The following is a 21,827-nucleotide window of genomic DNA, read 5'->3' on the forward strand; positions in this document are numbered from 1 at the left end:
GGTGAACGTGGCGGCTTGATAAAAAGGTCAGAGAGAATGTCTCGCTCAGGGAATAAAAAATAAAAAAGCAAGTGCCATAAAATACAATATTTACTTTTTTATCTGCAACCATAATTTCATTCATACATAAAAAGTCATAGCACTGTATTTGTAGACGTCACTCCCCCATTAGATGTCAACCCAAACAGTGATTGCAGTTAGGGGCATTTGATTCAGAAAGAGTAGGAAGCTGAACTTCTTTGTGTTTACTGATGACCTCTAGTGGTGTGTTAGGTAAGGCTTTTTTTTTTTTTTTTAACAGCTTGCAGGTTAATTCATTATTAAAAGACTTGCCAACATTATAAAGTCTCATTCATGCTTATGACCAACGTTTTTGGTCAACAAAGAGTCAAATCACCAGGAATTTAGCGACAACAACAAAAAGTGACCGTGCCTCAAATGTAATCAAATGGTCAATTTGCAGTGTACAAAAAAAAATTTTTTTTTTTTAATGGATGTGTGTATATCACCCCGCTATCCAGAGAATGCGTGTACCCATCATCACAATAGTCGTACCAATGTTCTGATAAAGCCTTTTATTTTGTTGTATGCAGATGAACAGGCACTACAGTTTGAAGAGTACAGAACTATTATTCCAAGCAGACAGGCTTCTAGACCACTAGGGCTTTCCAACAACCACTGGTTCCCCTACATACTGTGTGCGAAACAAGGTCAATTAAAAGGTTAAAACATCTTTACATATTCACCATCCTTTCACGGCTTCACGTGAACTTCTGTGTGAACGCCATCGGCATGATGTAAATTACTGAACTTTACATCATACTCATATACAAATTAGATGACATGTGTACAACAGTATTGTAAACAATCTCATTCTGATTCAGATACAATGCGTTGTGTCTGCTGGGTCAATAGTGTACTATCTGCACTTTATTGGTGTGTTGAACTGGCTAAAGGAGTCTATAATAGTTTAGAACAGCATGTACACTAGTTGTGTCTTTTCATGGTGGTAATTGAACCGGGTCTTTCCAGATGCACTGGGCCAGTGTCTGTGTGCACATGCTCTCTTTCTCTCTCTGTTAGTGTGTGTGTGTGTTGTGGGTATGGGTGGTGTGGCTCAGGTGAAGCATTTACTGATTTAGCGAGGCTTGGGTTTCGTTTGGAGAGCTGATGGTTAACATGTTTTATCCCACTATCGGAAGTGTAGTCCCAAAATGTCCTCCGGTAGCTATATCCCAGATCTCCAAAATGAACTTCTAGCAGCAGAAAATATAGTTTCCTCATCAATATTTGACACTTTCTGCCTTTCTTTAACAGTGTACTTTGTACTATAGCTTTCTCTCCCCGTGTCATTGTCATTAAGAGTACATCCCTGGTGTTTAAAGGGTTAACACTGTTTCATATGTGTGCGTGTCACACATTTTCTAGGTATTATCTCTGCTGCAGATTCTCTTTGATTCACTAGTTCAGTAGACAAGGATTAAGGATTGTGTGTTGTATAGATTCAAGTTATCCCCATTATTTAGATAAGTCTCAATTTTGCCAGTTAGGAGACACAAATCATTGGCATCAGTTTCTAAAATGATGTTAAGGATTAAGGATTCAACTGACAGGATAAAAACTAAAAAGAAAAAAGAAGGAATCATTTGGTCAAAGTGTACAGTAAGCTCACTTTCAGTAGTATTTAACAGCTTATTGTGATCGAGTATGCAATGACCGTTAGATCAGGAACAGCAAGGTGGAGAGAGACAGAGACTGAGCTGGGATACAGTTAGGGTGACTCATTTTCATTCATAAAAAAATGCATGTGTTTTATATCTATGGATAGGATCTAGTATCTCGCATGGGGCAGTGGGGCTCTCGTTCGTTTGTTACTATAACTGTGTCATCTATACAGTGAATTCCCAGGATTCTCTCATATTCCTAAATGTTTTTGTCTCCTGTAATTTGGTCGGCGACAGTTCATTTCTGATGACAAACCGTTTAACCCATTAGTGGAGTTGGGTCAATGTTATAATTGCACTGAACCCTAGTGGAGGCCCACATAGGCTGAGGAATGCACTACCTAAACCCAATACATGCTAAAGAAAAAAAAGACAAAAGAAATCAAAATAATAAAGCATATTTTTCATATTTCTCAATGAACACAGCTTGCACTTTAAGACAAAAGAAAACAATATAACGTGATGAGTCCAGAAAGCAGTGGGGTCAGGAAATCACAAGCACATGATCAACATGGTATGATCGGAGGTACTTCAAGTACATTAACTCAATGCTGCTTTAGGGAAAGAACATGTCCTATACAGGTGTTTCTTCAACCCTCGGTCCATGGTCTGGCACCGGCCCCTGAGACGTTACTGAGTGGTCCCTCATCTGACACCAACATCGTCTGATCTTGAGAGAAGCTTTTCATCTAAACAGTCACCCAAAGAGGAGAACCGTAGCTTGCCAGTCTCTGGTACAACGAGGGTAGAGAAACACTGTTCTATGCCATTACACTGAACAAGGCTCAACAGCGTAGTACGGTCGTGCTCTGCTCTGCTCAACAGTGATTTGTCAGTGATCCTGCAGCTAAATGTCATTAATGTCATACAGTAGCACATGCTGCTGCTGCTGCTGTTTCACAGGGAGACTTTTAGAACCTTACATGGAATGACAGACCCATCAGCACATATTCACAATGCACAGTGCATAGCTCATTCTGTCTAAGCAAGCACCATGGACTAAACCATATCATATGTTATGAGGGAACGTCCTTTCTGCCATGTAAATGTCATCATAACCACTGCACAACATTGGAAGAGAACACAGCTACACAAAAATGCTGAATTATTTTCCTGCACTTATCGGTTGTGGTGTTTGTTGTTGGTACACATATACTGACGTGGTTTGACCGTGGTCCCAAGCCCAGTGTGGTGGTTGATATGTGTTGGTCGTGTTGGTACTGTCTTTGTCTGATGTGGGTCCTAGGGGAGTGTTTAAATAAAGACTGCTCAGTCTGTGTGTTGGTTGCTCAGGTAGAGAGGAGGGATGGGGAAGCATTGCTTTGAAGTCTCTGGTAATGTGCAGTATGATCAGACGGTTTAGTCTGGGTGACTAACCAATGGGGCAGTGTCCTCCACGTACACAAGCAGCTAGACGGGCTCCGCGTAATTAGCAGGATACAAGCCCAGCTGGCCACTGTCCAACCGGCCTTTACACCAACCCTGCTCATCCTCGTCTTCTAGTTTAGTCAGCTCATCTCCTGTGAGACAGGAAAGAGAGAGAGAGAAAGAGAGAGGAGGGAGCGAGAGGAAGGGAAGGTAGAAAAAGACATTATATTGACATACTGTAGAATTTTGGATTGATATTGGATTGAGTTTGCAACAAACATGAATTCAATTACAATTATAACAACTCTATTGTTGATTTTTGGTTGAAATCTGGGTTAAATCTGAGATGTGTATGTTGATGACTTTTTGCAAACTGTACCTCAAACTGGTGCCAGTTCATATGCCAGGGCCTTGGGTGTTGCTATTGTGTGTTTTCTTTTTGGGATGAAAAATGTAACGAGACAAAAAAAGAACTTGCTTTTTATCTCTGGAAACCTTGTATCCTACTGTGCGTTAGTTAGATTATTTGGTTCATATCATATATAAAGTAAATAACAAAACAAATGTATTTGAAAAGTTCAGGGCACAATTTAGTGTCTTTCTTACAGTAACCAATCAACAGGCTCTGCTTCTAAAATGTTCAGTTCTTAGTAGTAGTAATGGGAAATTGATTTGTGGCATCACATTTGGAAAAAGATAGACATGGCAACATGACAATAAACACAGAATTACAACCAAACAACCAAACAGAGTTGTTAGTTCTCGTTGGGATTCTCACCTGCTTTAAAGGTGAGTTCGTCCTGTTCCTGCCCGTCGTAGTCGTACAGCGCCCTCACCCGCACGCCCTTCGCTGACTCCTCCTCAAAGGGGTTGGCCCCACCCCCATTGGTGTCTGAGCCGGAGTTTGGCGCGGCCTGCTCATCGTCTGACCACTCTACCGACTGGTCCTGAGAGGAGTAGGCCTGGTTCTTATCAGAGCTGCTCACACTGTGGAGGAGGAGACGTTTCAACATCACGGACCATCATCACCATCATCATTGTCTAGTTGCAGAACAGTTGACCACAAGTTTCCACAAGTTTCCTCCAGTAACTAGGATCACTATCCATCATCATGGTCATCGTGTGACCAGCACAGAGGAGAAAGGGCTGTTGCTACCTTCCAGTCGAACCAAGGTGAGTGAATAGGAGGCACAAACTGGATGTTTCACTTCCATTGTCCTTTAAGAGCTGATCTCTCGTACATTCATGTTGACCCAGCACGAGAAAACATGCAACAGAGAAAGCACCCCCCCCCCCCACTTCTCTGTTCTGCTATGATCATACTGACAATGCAAAAACAACCGGGGTGACGTCATCTTCTGGCCACTAAACAGCCCTTGCGGGAGATATTACCAAACCCAACTGTGACATTTCACAGTTCGAGTTAATGATACTATAGCTTGCGATGACATTGTGTGCTTTGTATTTATGAACCGTTAACTTTATGTCCACATGAATCATTGCTGCTATCGCAAGGACATCCGATAAGACAAGACAAGATAAATGTTATAGCCCCCATCCAATACGTGGGGAAATGCTCTTGAGCAAACAGCAGACATAACATCTCATTCACAGAATTCATACATTGCCTATTGCACAATTCCTTATTGCACCTATGGGCCATTCTGGCTCGGAAAAAGCTTACTTGTCCGAGACTTACTTGCTTACTATTGCAAAATGCCAATTACATCACTGACATACTACACATTGTAAAAAGAGATGTTTTGAGATCAATTCTGCTGTTAGTATTGGTAAAAAAAGGAAAATGGTCTCTTGTGATGACATTCACAGTTATTCTACATGTTAGAGAGGCATGTCTGTTCTACTACAGAAGGTAACCGTAGTGGTGGAGGTGTCTGTGAGACCTACCTGCCCCTGTCTCCAGCCGGTGCAGCCACATAGTCCGGAGCCGCTGTCACGTTGGTCAGCATGATACCGTCTGCCCCTTTCTTTGACTTCTCCCGTTTGTTGATCATGTGAGTGATCTCTGGGTTGTACTCCTGGAAGGAAGGACGGACGGAAGAAAGGAAGGACAGACGGACGGAAGACAGGGAGCAAGCCACAGTTACCAGTCAAAGCCTGGTTGTTCCTATTCAGTCAATGGGGGAAGTGAATTGAAATGAATTCATACCATGAGTTAAAAGCGATCAATTAAACACATGTCTTGTGAGGCTAACTGGGAAGCGGTGGTTGTGTACCTCAAACTGGGGCCAGTTCATATGCATGCCAGGGCCGTGGTTGTTGCTGAACCATTTCAGGTCCTCCTGTGCGCTGGCAGAGGTGATGGTGCGCTCCAGGTCTCTGTACACTGTGGCGTAGCTGAAGACAGACAGAGATAGACAGCAGTCACACCTCTGCTCTGACACACTCGTCTTGACTCGGTGTACTATTATGGTGGTGCCCAGGTGGTGGGCCAAGGCGTGTGTGAGTATGGCCCTACCTTTGGTTCTCGGTGAGGTTGAGGTGTCGTTTGATGTCCAACAGCACCTCCCTGAGGAAGCTCAGTCTCTTCTCCTCAAACTGCTGACACGTGTCAAACACTGTCTCCATGTTCTCCATGTACTGGGGCGTACACTTCCTCAGCTCATCCAGAGTCTTCTCATACTTCTCCTTAGCCTGCATGGGGAGGATCACAGAGTACGTTAACAACGTGTCAGGGGTAAACAAGCACACTGGCTGTACAGTTCAGAGCGGAGGGGCCGTTGACCCCTACAAAGTGGGCTTAATAGTTGTTGTATTTTAATGTGTCAGGGACCTTTCATACAGGGTATTTTACTGTCAATATCCTGCACATTACAGTGACTTTTCTTTTTCTATTCGGTTAGATCGTTCTAGCCTCTGCATAGCAAGGTCTTTAGAGGCTTGAGGTGACTGAGAAGTGGTGGTGATTGACGTCGACCAAGGTTGAATGATAATTTGTGGCCCTCTCAGTAGTTCTAAGACAGTGTTATTGAACATATGTAATGGTTTGAGCGGGTCAAGGGGTAGCAAGGCTGTGACATCATCCCAGTGGCCTCAGCAGAGTAGAGTCCACTATACTAGTCAATAGGTCCTCTCTGGGCTGCAGATCTTCAACTCAAGAAATACTCCTGGAACTAGTAACGGCAATGAGATGAGAGGCCTCCCTAACATTGACTGTACTTTTGTTTATCCCGTGTGTTGTTGTTTTGTGTCGCACTGCTTTGCTTTATCTTGGCCAGGTCGCAGTTGTAAATGAGAACTTGTTCTCAACTGGACTACCTGGTTAAATAAAGGTGAAGAGGAGGATTGAGCAGTGGAGGGTGTGACCCAGATGAGTCTTAAAATAGCTGGAGTTGATTTGATTCACTCTCTCCTCTCCACTCGCCTTGATTGCAGCTCTCAGTGTGAATACTGATTAGCAGAAAGGACTCTTCACTGTGATGATAGCTGATGTGTGGTAATCAGTGTTCCGGCACAAAATGGCTGTCGTGTCTCAGCCAGGTGGGTGCTACTGCTATGCCTTGGTGGTGGATGTAAGCTCTTACGCCCTGATCTGGGCAGTAGTGGTCTGGGTAGCTCACCTTCTGAGAATCCTGCTTGCACCTGTCCACCTTGTCCAGGAGCTTCTTCTGCTGGTCGGCCGTGACTGAGGCGTCTGCCTTGCTGTTGGCCTCTCTGAATGACGCCACCTTCTCCTCCTTACAAGCCAGGTGGTACGTCTTCTTGGCAGTCTCAAGCTGAGGAGAGAAGAAATTGTATATTTTAGAAGGACATGAACCCGTTGGGGACATCATTTCAATGCAAACGACTTCAAGGTTACAGCAGAGTGTGGTGCATGTGCTGACCCGGACCTCAACGTCAATGACAGCTCAATTTGGGGAAAGTGTTACATCACTCTAAGTGTAGTTCTGGTGGTTGCCCCTCACCTCCTTGAGCTTCTTGGCCCATGGTTTCTGGGCCTTCTTGAAGCCCTCCTCTGCCTCTTTGGTTTCCTTGAAGCCTCCCATCATCTGCTTGTGGTAGGAGTCCTTCTGCCAGTTCTTCACCTTCTCAAAGTCATTGTTGACCAGGTTGTTCTTCACATCCTGGTGCAGCTCACTCACCTTCTCAGCCTCTGTCATCACTGCCACCCAGGCCCTCTCCACACTGCCGTACTGGGGTCCTGAGGGAGAGTGAGAAGGGGGAGGTCCATTAGCAATTTTAGAAACAGATTACTCCAGTATTACTTCATGACTAATAGCAGTTTTATTCCATGGCAAAACTGTCTAGAGAAAAGAAGATCCCGCGCATTGCGTTTACGGTACTGACAACACTAGAAAGAGTTTATTATACATTCTAAAATGGGTGGTTCGAGCCTTGAATGCTGATTGGCTGATAGCCGTGGTACAGTATATCAGACCGTATAACCAGGGTATGACGCAACATGTATTATTTTTACTGCTCTAATTACGTTGGTAACCAGTTTATAATAGCAATAAGGCACCTCAGGGGTTTGTGACATATGTGCCTAAGAGCAGCCCTTATCTGTGTTATATTGGCCATACACCACACCTCCTCAGAGTTTATTGCTTAAAAATAGCATGCACCAACTAAGCACAGGCTAATGCCCACGTTGTTTCAATGTCTTTTTTTGGTCTGTTTTTGGTGTGGTCCGGACCAGCCTTGATTTCTAAACCAATCATAGACATCTATGTTTGGTCCAGATTTGGTCCGGTTCGGACTGGCCTTGATTTCAACATCCACAGACGTCCGGTCCGGACTGGCCTATATTTAGCCCAAACATAGACGTCTATGATTGGTTCAGCTTTGTTCGGTCCGGACCAAATCTGAACCAATCATAGAAATCTATGTTTCCCAAGTTTGGAAAGCACAGTACAGCACACTAGTAGAGGAAAGAGGAGTATGTGGCTGATAGTGTCATGTGACAGTGGGTGATGGTGCTGGGAGGTCAAAGTTGAATTCATGGAATATGGGTGTGGTATATTGTATATCTTAAATGTATGCCTACATTTAAGATATAGATCCCTCTTTTCAATATAAATTACCCTTCCATTTCTGGACCAGTTATCGGGTATGTTGTTTCGATGTGCCAATTCGTCGGCAAGTTCTCTGCATTTGAAGCTACTAAGCCCATGAAAACTGGTCCGCGAGGTTCTTGATATGTTTAGCAAGCTCAGACTCCATGTCATCAGCTAAGACCTTGTGTGCCTCTCATACATTCTTCAAAAAAAAAAGGGTTCCGAAACGGTACTCCGGCAGTTACGGGTCAAGACCCCTTGAGGTTCTCGAGAGAACAGCCAAGGAAGTGAGAGAAGGGAATAAGTCCATTCAAGCAGCAGCAAGGGATGGGAAATAGACTGAATGACATTGACCAACAAAAAAAAGAAAACAAACATGTTCCTGTGAGAAAGAGAAGCTACACCAAGGTGCTATCTAGAACCTAAAACGGTTCTTCGGCTGTCCCCATAGGAGAACCTTTCGAATAACCCTTTTTGGGTCCACATAGAACACTTTTGGGTTCCACGGAGAACCCTCGGTCTCTCACTTCCTTGGCTGCTCGCTCAAGAACCTCAAGGGGGGCTAGACCTCTGCTTGTTTTACGTTTGTATGCACGGGACATGCTGATGTTTGCTCTGTAACAATAAAAATACACTATCTTGAGTTCATATGCATGACACATTGCAACAACATTATGCATGTGAATAAAACTGACAAAATGTAATAATCATTTGTATGGGGTATGGTGGCCATTGGCTCAACGGTTTCCGAGAAACAAGGGGTGGCTCAATTGACCCTTTGGCTCAACTTACCCCACTTTCCCCCTACAGTAAAGAAAAGATTAGTATAGTACAATACAGTACAGCAGAATACAGTAAATAAAGACAAGTAAAGTTCAGTACAGCTCAGCACAGAAGAGCATAGTACACTATAATGTACTGTATTGTAACGTACTTTAAAGTACTGTATTGTACTCGACTGTACACTACTGTACTCTACTCTACTGAATTAAACTGTACTGTGCCGCACTGTACTGTACTCTATCGAATTAAACTCTACTGTACCGTACCGTACTCTACTGAATAAAATGTACCGTACCATGCTGTGCTCTACTGTACTGAACTGTGCCATACTGTACTGTTCAAACCTGTGAAACATAGCGTATATGTCTGTGTCTCGTTCAGATTTGGTCTGGTCCGGGCTGACCAGATTTGTACTTGTTTGGGGACGGAGCTCATTCATGAATAATAATAGTTATTACAGTCAGTGCATTCAATTACAGAAGACGAACAACAACATAAACAGTCGTCGCAAGACAAATATATGTCTGTAACCGTTACTGAGAATGTTATTGCATGTGTCAGCATATGGTCTCACAAGGGGTCTGAGGATCTCATCTCGGTACCTAATGGCAGTCAGGCTACCTCTGGCGAGCACATGGAGGGCTGTGCGGCCCCACAAAGAAATGCCACCCCACACCATGACTGACCCACCTCCAAACCGGTCATGCTGGAGAATGTTGCAGGCAGCAGAACGTTCTCCACGGCGTCTCCAGACTCTGTCACGTCTGTCACATGTGCTCATGTGCTCAGTGTGAACCTGCTTTCATCTGTGAAGAGCATAGGGCGCCAGTGGCGAATTTGCCAATCTTGGTGTTCTCTGGCAAATGCCAAACGTCCTGCACGGTGTTGGGCTGTAAGCACAACCCCCACCTGTGGACGTCGGGCCCTCATACCACCCTCATGGAGTCTGTTTCTGACCGTTTGAGCAGACACATGCACATTTGTGGCCTGCTGGAGGTCATTTTGCAAGGCTCTGGCAGTGCTCCTCCTGCTCATTGGCGGAGGTGGCGGTCCTGCTGCTGGGTTGTTGCCCTCCTACGGCCTTCTCCACGTCTCCTGATGTACTGGCCTGTCTCCTGGTAGCGCCTCCATGCTCTGGACACTACGCTAACAGACACAGCAAACCTTCTTGCCACAGCTCGCATTGATGTGCCATCCTGGATGAGCTGCACTACCTGAGCCACTTGTGTGGGTTGTAGACTCCGTCTCATGCTACCACTAGAGTGAGAGCACCGCCAGCATTCAAAAGTGACCAAAACATCAGCCAGGAAGCATAGGAACTGAGAAGTGGTCTGTGGTCACCACCTGCAGAATCACTCCTTTATTGAGGGTGTCTTGCTAATTGCCTTTAATTTCCACCTTTTCTCTATTCCATTTGCACAACAGCATGTGAAATTTATTGTCAATCAGTGTTGCTTCCTAAGTGGACAGTTTGATTTCACAGAAGTGTGATTGACTTGGAGTTACAGTGTGTTGTTTAAGTGTTCCCTTTATTTTTTTGAGCAGTGTATATATATATATTTTTTTAATTTATATTATTGTTTTACCTTTATTTAACTAGGCAAGTCAGTTATTCAGCTTTGTTCAATTGTATTCTTCATACTATAAAATAATATAAATAATGCCATGGAATTCTAAGCAAATCTTATCTGCTAAATGAACTAGTGTAGCCCATAGCCATATGGCATAGCCAGATGAGGACCTAACATCAGGACAACTCAGAGTATGCTATTCTGTCCTTCTGAAATAGACTACATTTTCCTCATATCATGCTTTTTTAGACCTGTCTAAAATAAATAATGGATTTATTGTGAAGGTGTAGGATATTACATGGATTTCTTATACTTTTTAAAATGTAGATGTTCCAAAGGTCTGCATCAGTGGCTTGTAGGCTGTGTGGATGCCAGGAGATGCGAAAAGTGTTTATGATAATTAACGGTCAATTACCTTGAGACCAGCAGTTATTTGCTTGACAGTCACCAGCTGATGAAATTTCGTGACCGCCACAACCCTAGTCCAGAACAAACTGTAATTCACTCAGCAATCATTTCCTTCCTCCATTCCCATAGGGTGGCGCACAATTGGCCCAGCGTCGTCCGGGTTAGGGGAGGGTTTGGCTGGGGTAGGCCATCATTGTAAATAAGAATTTGTTCTTAATTGACTTGCCTAGTTAAATAAAGGTTAAATAAATCATTTTTAGATTACAGTGCAAAGTGTAGAACACCTCCATAGTCTCCAACATACCCAGTGGCGGTACTGCACCTAATATTTGTATGCACCACCATAAAACCCCAACGAAGAAGAAAAGTAGGTTGGACTACTTTAAACATCATTGCTGCCAGTTTGAAAGCTTTTGAAAAAGCTAACATAAGTGCATGTGACAGAAGGGAGCAATAATACATATTATATGTTGTAATCTTTGGTTGGCTCCTCTTTCCGAGAATAAATGAATTAGAAAATGATTATTGTGATATAATGCTTACTTCATTGAGCATGTACAATATGTGCAGTTGAAATTTGACATAGAACCAATTACCAAAACATATGTATTTTCAATGTCTGTAAATTATGTTTTTTCAACTTTCATTCAGAACCGAAAATTTCAACGTCCGGAAAATAAGTATTTTCAACATCCAGAAAATGTGTATATTTTGACCTTTTATTCTGAACCTAAAATGAACATAACTTCAACGTCTGGGAAATACGTCTTTTAGACATATTTTTTTTTGCTAACTGGGCACCAACAGGTGGCAGTAACTCTCCAAAGCACTGTGAGCTGCTGGGTTTGTGTCTCCCCTCCTTCCTTTGTACCTTTATCCACCAGCTGTCTCCATCTCTTGGACCAGTCGGTCAGCTGCTGGCTGTAGGCCTTCTCAATTTTGGCTCGCTCTTGTATACAGTTCATCAGGTCATTGCAGAGCCTGTGGCCGTCATCAATCCGCTTCACAGCACGCTTGTAGTTCCCCACCTTTCATGGGCACCAGAATGAGAGGCATATCAATTACATTCAACACATTCCACCTTAAAAGCCAATTTATGGTAATTACGAAATCTACATTGGCTGTGCAGTATTTACTGTGATGCGGCATCTGCAGAAGTCAGGGCATTCATACTTCTTGCGCTTCGCGGAACAGAGCTATTTTGAAGGAAGCCTCCGGATGTTCTGAAATTGGGGCACACCCTCCATACGGAGCGCATTGCCGAATCAAGCATAAATCGTCTTTAAGAATGTGGCGTGCCACCTTAAAGCTAGAATCCTTATCCCAGTGGGCATACAATATGTTAAATATGTATTTTTCTGGTTGGAATCTGGTCGGGACGTCTTATAACCAGATCACAAACAGATTAAGATGTCTTTTACATGATGCCCTTTTCTTTTTTTTGGTTTACATCTGATTGAACTACTGACCAGTTATCTAAATACTACTAAATGAATCGACTCCAATCTATATAAACATGTGCTTGGTGTTTGTGGGCCATGCACCCATTGGATATAAGATACTAGAACTATTACAATGATTCAAATTGGAGTAATGTTCTTTTTCTGCAGGGTTTGCGTTATTCAGCTTAGCACAGTTAGCAAACAACAGCTGTCAGAGCGCACCAAAGTGGGTAAAGGTCTCGCGGCAACATACTGGGCTCGGGCCTATTCCATTTGAGACTCGGGGTACTTGGCATGGACTCGGACTCGGAGGGCTTCATGTGGGCAGAGCTCTTCCCGAGTCCGGCAGAATCATATTACTCTGGCTAATGGTACTCCGGCCGAGTGCACTTCAGCTCATCCGGCCCGATTAACTTTTTCAGGGTTAGGGCCATTTGAGTTTTTTATTCAGCAGGTGATAAAATACAAAAAAGAAAAAAAAAGAAATGTGATATATTTAACCTCTATCGAATTTGCTAGGTCATTAAAAGCTAAACTGTGGGACAGTCTATGCGATCCTAAAGCTATCAGAGATGGTCCCTAATTTAGAGAATCTCTGATGGTATAAATGCTTTTGCTAGGCCATTGTAGGGTTTTTCGTAGTTGCTGTCCACCTAATTGAAAAGTGCACATTCACCTTCCATAACGTTTGTTCTAGGCTACCAGCATGTAAGATAAAAATGCTCAATAATACAGGATAACCTTACAAAAATGCACGGCCGTTAAAATGCAGTAAAACTGTGGTACAATGAAATAATGGTTGTTTTATTAATGGCATCTGGTAGCTTACTGTGTGTGTTGGCTTCTAATGGTCATATTTAGTCTGTTAGCCAATTACACTGTTTATTGTGCTGCACATTTTCTTCTGTTCAACTGAATGCAATTTTGATGTTCAATTATGACTAACTACATTTATATTTTCATAATTTAACAAATAACACATAGGCCTATGTATTTTATTTCAATATCCTACTACAATTTACAAGGGTTTACAAAACCCTTTTTTTAATCAATAATTAGTCAAATATTATTGCACCTGAATTTGACCTTGTGTCACGTTCCTGACCTGTTTTCCCTTGTTTTTGTATTTGTTTAGTATGGTCAGGGCGTGAGTTGGGGTGGGCATTCTATGTTGTGTGTCTAGTTTGTCTGTTTCTGTGTCCAGCCTAATATGGTTCTCAATCAGAGACAGCTGTCAATCGTTGTCCCTGATTGAGAATCATATATAGGTGGCTTGTTTTGTGTTGGGGATTGTGGGTGGTTGTTTCCTGTCTCTGTGTTTGTGGTCTGCACCAGATAGGACTGTCTCGGCTTTCACGTTTGTTATTTGTAAATGTTCATCGTTTATCATCTTATTAAACATGTTGAACAATAACCGCGCTGCATTTTGGTCCTCTCCTTCATCCCAGGAAGAAAGCTGTTACACCTTGAAAATATGACTATTATATTTTCCCTTAAAGTTTTTAAGCAATTAACATAATGTGTGCAGTAATTGTATTTTCATTTTAGCAGCTAAATAAGGAGGTAGGCATATTTCAGTAGCTAAATGAGGATAAATAAGGCATAAAACTTGGTTTGGAATCTGTGCCTTGCGTGCAGCAATGGATCTCTAATCTGCTAAATGGTAGTCCCTGTTCTCCTGCATTCTTGTTTTACTTTTGTAAGTAAAGCAGTGGTTTGTTGGGGAGAAGAACATCAAGGAAACTGCTGACAGATTGAATAGCTAGCTTACGTTAGCTAACTTAGCTGGCCAATTTTAGCTAGCTAACATTGGCTAATCTGGCTAATCCTCCATGGACATGGTACATTTACATGTATACCTGTTGTGGCCATTGGTTGTGCCTAGCTAGCTTTTTGATATCTGTTTAGTTAGTGACAGTAATTGTATGTGTTTGTGAATATTGTCATGTCAACATTTTGCCATGCTAGCTGTGTGTGTGTGGGAGAGAGATGGTTAATGAATACACATATAGGAAACATTGATTGTGTGTGTGAGAGACATTGTAAGCTGGCCTAATTCTTGAAACGTGTACCCCCAATGTGGATGTGAAGTTTTTCTTGATTCATCAGGTATTTTTGTGAAGTTTGTATTTGTATTTGACAATACATTTTGCCTATCCCTGATCCCGCTCAACACTAATTCTAACAATACACCTCTCATTTACATTTTACATTACATTTAAGTCATTTAGCAGACGCTCTTATCCAGAGCGACTTACAAGTTGGTGCATTCACCTTATGATATCCAGTGGAACAACCACTTTACAATAGTGCATCTAACTCTTTTAAGGGGGGGAGGGGGTTAGAAGGATTACTTTATCCTATCCTAGGTATTCCTTAAAGAGGTGGTGCCTCAACTGCCTATTTCAATTCCTGATTATTTTTTGTAAACAGGAATCTTCTAGTTTGGAAGGAAGGATGGAGGAGGGAACAAAGAGAAGGAGTAGATTAGTTATCCAGCCTGCTGACTAAGAAATGTAAATAGTCTATGTTTTGCTGTCTCTCTCTCTACGTCTGTCTGTCTGACGCAAGATTGCTGAGGGGCAACATAGTCAATGTACTTGCTATTCTAAGTCTAACTTAGTGAAGACCTTAGGTAATGGTTAATTATGATTAGTCTCAGTCTTTATAGCTCTTGAAACATGTCAATGACCTGATGCGAGGGGAGAATCTCGATGGCATACACCTCGCGCCTCTGTCCTCTCTCCTCGCCTCATTCTCAAAACCCTTTGGAGGAAAAGGTCTGAGGGGAGGAACCTCTGGCTTTCTCATCCAATGGGTTTTGAGAAGGAAGTGAGGAGAGAGGACACAAAGAGTATGAAATTTAGATTCTCCCATGGCCTCTACAGCAGTGCTTGGCCACACACTCAGTTAGCAGTGACCTATTCTGCCACATCCCATGGAAAGGAGTGAGCAGAACCACCCCTCCTTACATCCATTTTTTCTTAGCATCAGGTCTCACTGAGACTGGATTCCCCAAGAGACATGCTATTCGGCTGATGAAGCGCAAGAAGAATGTTATGCCGGGTGTAGCGAAATGCTTGTGTTCCTAGCTCCAACAGTACAGTAATATCTAACAATACACAACAATACACACATCTAAAAGTAAAATACTGGAATTAAGAAATATATAAATATTAGGATGAGCGATGTCGGAGTGGCATTGACTAAAACACTGTAGAATAGAATACAGTATATACATATGAAATTAATAAAGCAATACGCAAACAAGTGTGCAGAATGCAGATAAGAGGAATAGCTTTGCCAATTACACCCATTTCTAACAATGTTTGTGGCAGGAATGATATGACGAGCACAGCTTTTGAAATATATAATATTGGATTGTCTCTTTGTCTCTTTACACATACTTCCATTTTTTTGCATTTACCTTTCTTATTTTAAGACTGCCAAGCTGTACTCAATTGGGGGAAACTCTGTCCGGGACAGTGTCCACAGGATTATGGGACGGTGTGTTTATAAAAAGTGATTTTATCAAGCATAACTTGACCATTTAGAGATGAGTAAAATACTGTCATTATCCAACGACTGTCTAATTTTGATATTCTCTTTCTTAAAATGTTTCAGATTGATGACCAATGAATTAATGTCCCACTTCAATATGAAGGGACAGAGGAGCAAACATGCCTTTGCACATGAGCAAGAAGGCCTTTGCTACAACTCGTGTCTTCCATTGTAGTTGGTAAGTAAATGTGAGCTGTTAAGACATTTGACATAGACAATGACATTTTCTTTGTAGATTCTCTTAAAGATATTTTACTGTGCGTTACTGTTCTGTTGTGTCCTGCATGCCCACATTATGCCAATCGTACATTTTTTTATTTTATTATTACGCTTAAAGAAAGTGTCATGAAAAGCCAGAAACCTCAGGAGGTTGATGTGTTGCAGGCCCCTGGAAAGTCCTCAAATATACCCCTGATCGCCACGGTGGAGGAGGATGCAAAGTATGTGTATGAGCAAATTGCTCTTTTTAGAAGCCATCTCTAACCTGTAACTGCCACAAACGTCTTCAACTAGTACCATGGAAATACTTTAAGCCAGCTGAGTCCACAAAGTTGTCAGGAATTGCCTTTTCTATTTTTCTTTTAAAATGTCAATTTGATCAAGTTTTAATGCACTGATTCTCTTTACTGCATATCTGACCCATCACACCAGTCTTCAAGAGGGCCACTACGCTCCAGATCACCTTCTGTGCTCAGAGGTCTTTGATGAGGATCTACCCCATCACACTGCTTTTATAAATCATTAATACAATTTTAAAAAAATTGTCTTTATATACTCTGTATCCCAGTCTTTCTATGCATGTGTTTTCTTTGGGTGAATTTTGAAACAATTAGGGACAGATCAAAATTGACTGGGGGGAGGGTTGACCCAAAATAGGGGAGGGTTGTGTAGTTTAGGGGTAGGGTTGTGTGATTTTTCTTTTTTTTTTTGGGGGGGGGGGTGGGGGGGTAGTTTGTTTTTTCCCTGGTTGACATATGCTCTTCTGTTCATATTTTCCCTATAAACAATTGCTTGACTTACTTTTGATATTACCCTAATAAACTTTTGTGAAGGTTTGTTATGGTGTCACTATAATTAAGCTTTAGCTACTGCAGGCGTATGATATGAAGGCAGTGCACCCTAGTGCTCCAACTGACTCCGACAGTTGAACTTGAGGTGAGGAAGTCTGTTTCAGGCCAAACCAGAGTTACTCCTATAATCTAACAATATAGTGCTTATCTTTATGCAAAATATTCGGATCGAAAATTAACAAATGACTCTCCTTCTGTACGTCTATATCTGTATTGCAGACGCAGTAGCCACCTGGCAAAAATAAATGAATGTCGGTGTCATAGCATGCCACCGGCATATCTCTCTCTGTGGGGTTAGGCCTAAACTTCTCTTCCTTTATATAGGCTATATGTATTTATTGAAATATGAATATCATATAGTGGACACCTAAGCCTACAGGCCTTTGCATGCAATGCTCTGATACATTTAGTGCTCAAATCTTTGAACTCTGAGGTGGACAATTATTGTTTTAGGAAAGTATCCTAAAACTCCCCCAAAAAATGTGGTTATAAAGTTTTGCATATGCTACACATTGAAACACAAGGAGTAGTGTTTTTGTAATTTGTTATAAGGTGTTTTTAAGTGAACGTAAATGTGATTCATTTGGCCAACATCCCTCGTTTATTGATGGCGCTGGCAGGTTGGATCAAAGCACGCATTTCTCAAATGTCCGGTCAATTAAAATCTTCCCTGTCATGTTGTCCGGTGCAAAATTTTCCTGAAGGAAACTCTGAAATGGCATATTGTTTTTCTGACGATTTTAGAATCTTCACATGAAAATCTGTCGCCAATTGGATGGAAACCTAGCTATAGACACCCTAAAGGCTATAGACACCCTAAAGACTCTAGCAAGTACGATAGTTCAGTGTCGCTTTGATTATGCCTGCACATCGTGGTTCACCAGCAGCCCTAAACATCTAAAGAATGAGCTACCAGCCAAACAAATTTAGAAGAATTGTACTTAAACTCTCCCCTCAGATGAGTATCTGAAGGTGGACATTTTTATTCTATCTATGTAATGTGTCTGTATCTATGTAATTGGGACCACGACGGAAATAAATCCCAGACTTTTTTGAGCAATCCAGGTCAAAATCTTTGTATATATGTATTTTTTAACTGACAAATAAAATCCATCAATCAATTCAAATGTGCAGCGGCCAATTGATGAATGGAAAGCGACATCTGTTACAAAACACCAAAACATTTAATGACATTCGGGGAAAATATGGCATCAAAATGTTGACAATCCGATTTCCCCCTAGCTGATCATTGTCTGCAGCCGGCTCTGATCATAGTGTAACGAAACAGGCAGGGAGAGTGAGCTTGTCTGTGGTGGTCGGCGAACCCTCAACCTTCTGGCCTGTAGCCCTGCGTGGCATCGACTGTGCCACAAAAGCATGCTGAAGTGGAAAAGCCGATATCCACGTTTATAAACACAGGGTCGCGACAGTTATTTTTTATTTGTGGTCGTAAACATTATTTTGAATTAATTCTATGGGGGAGGGTGTTACAATCATGTGAAAATAATTTTTTACTTTGAGGTGGGGGGTGCATTTTTTTTAATGACACCTTGAGTTGGACCAGCCCCTCCCTGCCAGTATATTTTGATCTGGCCCTGTCACGCCCTGGCCTTATTATTCTTTGTTTTCTTTATTATTTTAGTTAGGTCAGGGTGTGACATGGGTAATGTTTATGTTTTGTTGGATTTGGGTGTTTATTTGGTAAAGGGGTTATGGGGTGTAGGATATGGTTTTGTGTTGAGTGTAGATGTCTAGCGTTGTCTATGTTGGTTAGTTATCTAGGAGAGTCTATGGTTACCTGAATGAGTTCCCAATTAGAGACAGCTGATTTCGGTTGTCTCTGATTGGGAGCCTTATTTAGGGTAGCCATAGGCTCTCATTGGTTGTGGGTAATTGTCTATGTAGAACGTTTGTAGCCTGTATGTATGTGCACAACGTTTGTAGCTTCACGGTCGTTTTGTTGTTTTGTTATTTTGTATAGTTTGTATTAAGTGTTCGTCTTTCATTTAAATAAATTCATTATGACTGCATACCTCGACGCGTATTGGTCCGACCCATGCTTCTCCTCTTCAGATGAAGAGGAGGAGAACGTTCGTGACAGAATTACCCACCATAGGACCAAGCGGCATGGAAGGCGGCAACAGGACCTACCTACACAGGATCTCTGGAGTTGGGAGGACGAATTGGAAAGAGATGGACCTTGGGCGCAAACTGGAGAATATCGCTGCTCTCGTGTGAAAGGTGAGGCAGCCACAGCCCAGGAGAGGTGGTTTAAGGAGGCAGCTAGGAGACGTGGATGGAAGCCGGAGAATCAAGCTCGAAACCGGAATTATGAGGGGACACGTCTTGCACGGAAGCCCGAAAAGCCCGTGAGTAACTCCCAAAAATTTCTTGGGGGGGGGCTAAGGGGTTGTGGGCCAAGGGCAGGTAGGAGACCTGCGCCCACTTCCCAGGCTAACCGTGGAGAGCGGGAGTACGGGCAGACACCGTGTTACGCAGTAGAGCGCACGGTGTCTCCTGTACGTGTGCATAGTCCGGTGCGGGTTATTCCACCTCCCCGCACTGGTAGGGCTAGATTGGGCATTGAGCCAGGTGTCATGAGGCCGGCTCAACGCGTCTGGTCTCCAGTGCGTCTCCTCGGGCCGGCATACATGGCACCTGCCTTACGCATGGTTTCCCCGGTTCGCCTACATAGCCCGGTGCGGGTTATTCCACCTCCCCGCACTGGTTGGGCGACCGGGAGCATTCAACCAGGTAAGGTTGGGCAGGCTCAATGCTCAAGAGAGCCAGTACGCCTGCACGGTCCGGTATTTCCGGCGCCACCTCCCCGCCCCAACCCAGTACCACCAGTGCCTCCTCCACGCACTAGCCTTATGGTGCGTGTCTCCAGCCCGGTATCACCAATTCCGGCACCACGCACTAAGCCTTTTGTGCGTCTCCAGAGTCCTGTGCATCCTGTTGCTGCTCCCCGCATTAGCCCTGAGATGCGTGTCCCCAGTCCGGTACCACCAGTTCCGGCCCCACGCACTAGGCCTAATGTGCGTCCCCAGGGTCCAGTATGCCCTGTTCCTGCTCCCCGCACTAGCCCTGAGATGCGTGTCCCCAGCCCGGTGCCACCAGTCCCGGCACCACGCACCAGGCCTACAGTGCGCCTCAGCCGGCAGGAGTCTGCCGTCTGCACAGCGATGACTGAACTGCTCGTCTCCCCAGCGCCATCTGAGCCATCCGTCTCCCCAGCGCCATCTGAGCCATCCGTCTCCCCAGCGCCATCTGAGCCATCCGTCTGCAATGAGCCTGCAAAGCCGCCCGTCTGCCATGAGCCTGCAAAGCCGCCCGTCTGCCATGAGCCCACTGAGCCGTCCGCCAGACAGGAGCCGCTAGAGCCGCCAGCCAGACAGGAGCCGCTAGAGCCGTCCGTCAGACAGGATCTGCCAGAGCCGCCAACCAGACAGGATCTGCCAGAGCCGCCAACCAGACAGGATCTGCCAGAGCCGCCAACCAGACAGGATCTGCCAGAGCCGCCAACCAGACAGGAGCAGCCAGATCAGTCAGCCAGCCATGAGCAGCCAGATCCGTCAGCTAGCCATGAGCAGCCAGATCCGTCAGCTAGCCATGAGCAGCCAGATCCGTCAGCTAGCCATGAGCAGCCAGATCCGTCAGCCAGCCATGAGCAGCCAGATCCGTCAGCTAGCCATGAGCAGCCAGATCCGTCAGCTAGCCATGAGCAGCCAGATCCGTCAGCTAGCCATGAGCAGCCAGATCCGTCAGCTAGCCATGAGCAGCCAGATCCGTCAGCTAGCCATGAGCAGCCAGATCCGTCAGCTAGCCATGAGCAGCCAGATCCGTCAGCCAGCCATGGGCCATCCCTCAGTCCGGAGCTGCAGTCCCTCAGTCCGGAGCTGCAGTCCCTCAGTCCGGAGCTGCAGTCCCTCAGTCCGGAGCTGCCATTCCTCAGTCCGGAGCTGCCCCTTACCCTGGTGCTGCCCCTTACCCTGGTGCTGCCCCTTACCCTGGTACTGCCCCTGACCCTGGTACTGTCCCTGACCCTAGTACTGCCCCTGACCCTGGTACTGCCTCTTACCCTGGTACTGCCCCTTAGTCCGGAACTGCCCCTGAATGCAATGGGGTTAATGTGGAGGGGGGTCGTTTGGAGGAAGCCTAGGAGGTGGTTAGGTACTGTGGTGACGTGGGGACTACGACCAGAGCCGGAGCCGCCACCGTGGAGGGGAGCCCACCCAGACCCTCCCCTAGACTGTGTATGGTGCGCCCGGAGTTCGCGCCTCAAGGGGGGGGTTATGTCACGCCCTGGCCTTATTATTCTTTGTTTTCTTTATTATTTTAGTTAGGTCAGGGTGTGACATGGGTAATGTTTATGTTTTGTTGGATTTGGGTGTTTATTTGGTAAAGGGGTTATGGGGTGTAGGATATGGTTTTGTGTTGAGTGTAGATGTCTAGCGTTGTCTATGTTGGTTAGTTATCTAGGAGAGTCTATGGTTACCTGAATGAGTTCCCAATTAGAGACAGCTGATTTCGGTTGTCTCTGATTGGGAGCCTTATTTAGGGTAGCCATAGGCTCTCATTGGTTGTGGGTAATTGTCTATGTAGAACGTTTGTAGCCTGTATGTATGTGCACAACGTTTGTAGCTTCACGGTCGTTTTGTTGTTTTGTTATTTTGTATAGTTTGTATTAAGTGTTCGTCTTTCATTTAAATAAATTCATTATGACTGCATACCTCGACGCGTATTGGTCCGACCCATGCTTCTCCTCTTCAGATGAAGAGGAGGAGAACGATCGTGACAGGCCCTTACTTTATGCAGATGTAAAAAAAAAAAATGTTGTAGATTTGTTTTTGCCATTGCTTGATCGATTTTAAAAGTAAGA

At 44.0% G+C, this 21,827-nt stretch overlaps 1 protein-coding gene across 6 annotated transcripts in view; it reads right to left on the reverse strand.

Annotated features, from left to right (window-relative positions):
* Nucleotides 1-560: 560 nt before the first annotated feature.
* Nucleotides 561-21,827, reverse strand: part of LOC129814871 (protein kinase C and casein kinase substrate in neurons protein 1-like) — a 59,455-nt gene continuing 38,188 nt past the window's right edge. For 5 of the 6 annotated variants that reach the window (XM_055867990.1, XM_055867986.1, XM_055867987.1 and 2 more), the window contains 8 exons: nt 11,744-11,900; nt 7,019-7,254; nt 6,674-6,829; nt 5,572-5,747; nt 5,330-5,450; nt 5,001-5,131; nt 3,871-4,079; nt 561-3,244 (listed from right to left, as the gene is read on the reverse strand). In XM_055867990.1, the coding sequence (XP_055723965.1) occupies nt 3,135-3,244; nt 3,871-4,079; nt 5,001-5,131; nt 5,330-5,450; nt 5,572-5,747; nt 6,674-6,829; nt 7,019-7,254; nt 11,744-11,900 (1,296 nt within the window). In that variant the 3' untranslated portion in view covers nt 561-3,134. Of the gene's footprint in view, nt 3,245-3,471; nt 3,528-3,870; nt 4,080-5,000; nt 5,132-5,329; nt 5,451-5,571; nt 5,748-6,673; nt 6,830-7,018; nt 7,255-11,743; nt 11,901-21,827 lie in introns of all 6 variants that reach the window. The other variant, XM_055867992.1, reaches the window with a different exon arrangement.

Source organism: Salvelinus fontinalis, chromosome 18 (assembly GCF_029448725.1).
Source record: "Salvelinus fontinalis isolate EN_2023a chromosome 18, ASM2944872v1, whole genome shotgun sequence".
In the NCBI taxonomy this organism is placed as follows: Eukaryota; Metazoa; Chordata; class Actinopteri; order Salmoniformes; family Salmonidae; genus Salvelinus; species Salvelinus fontinalis.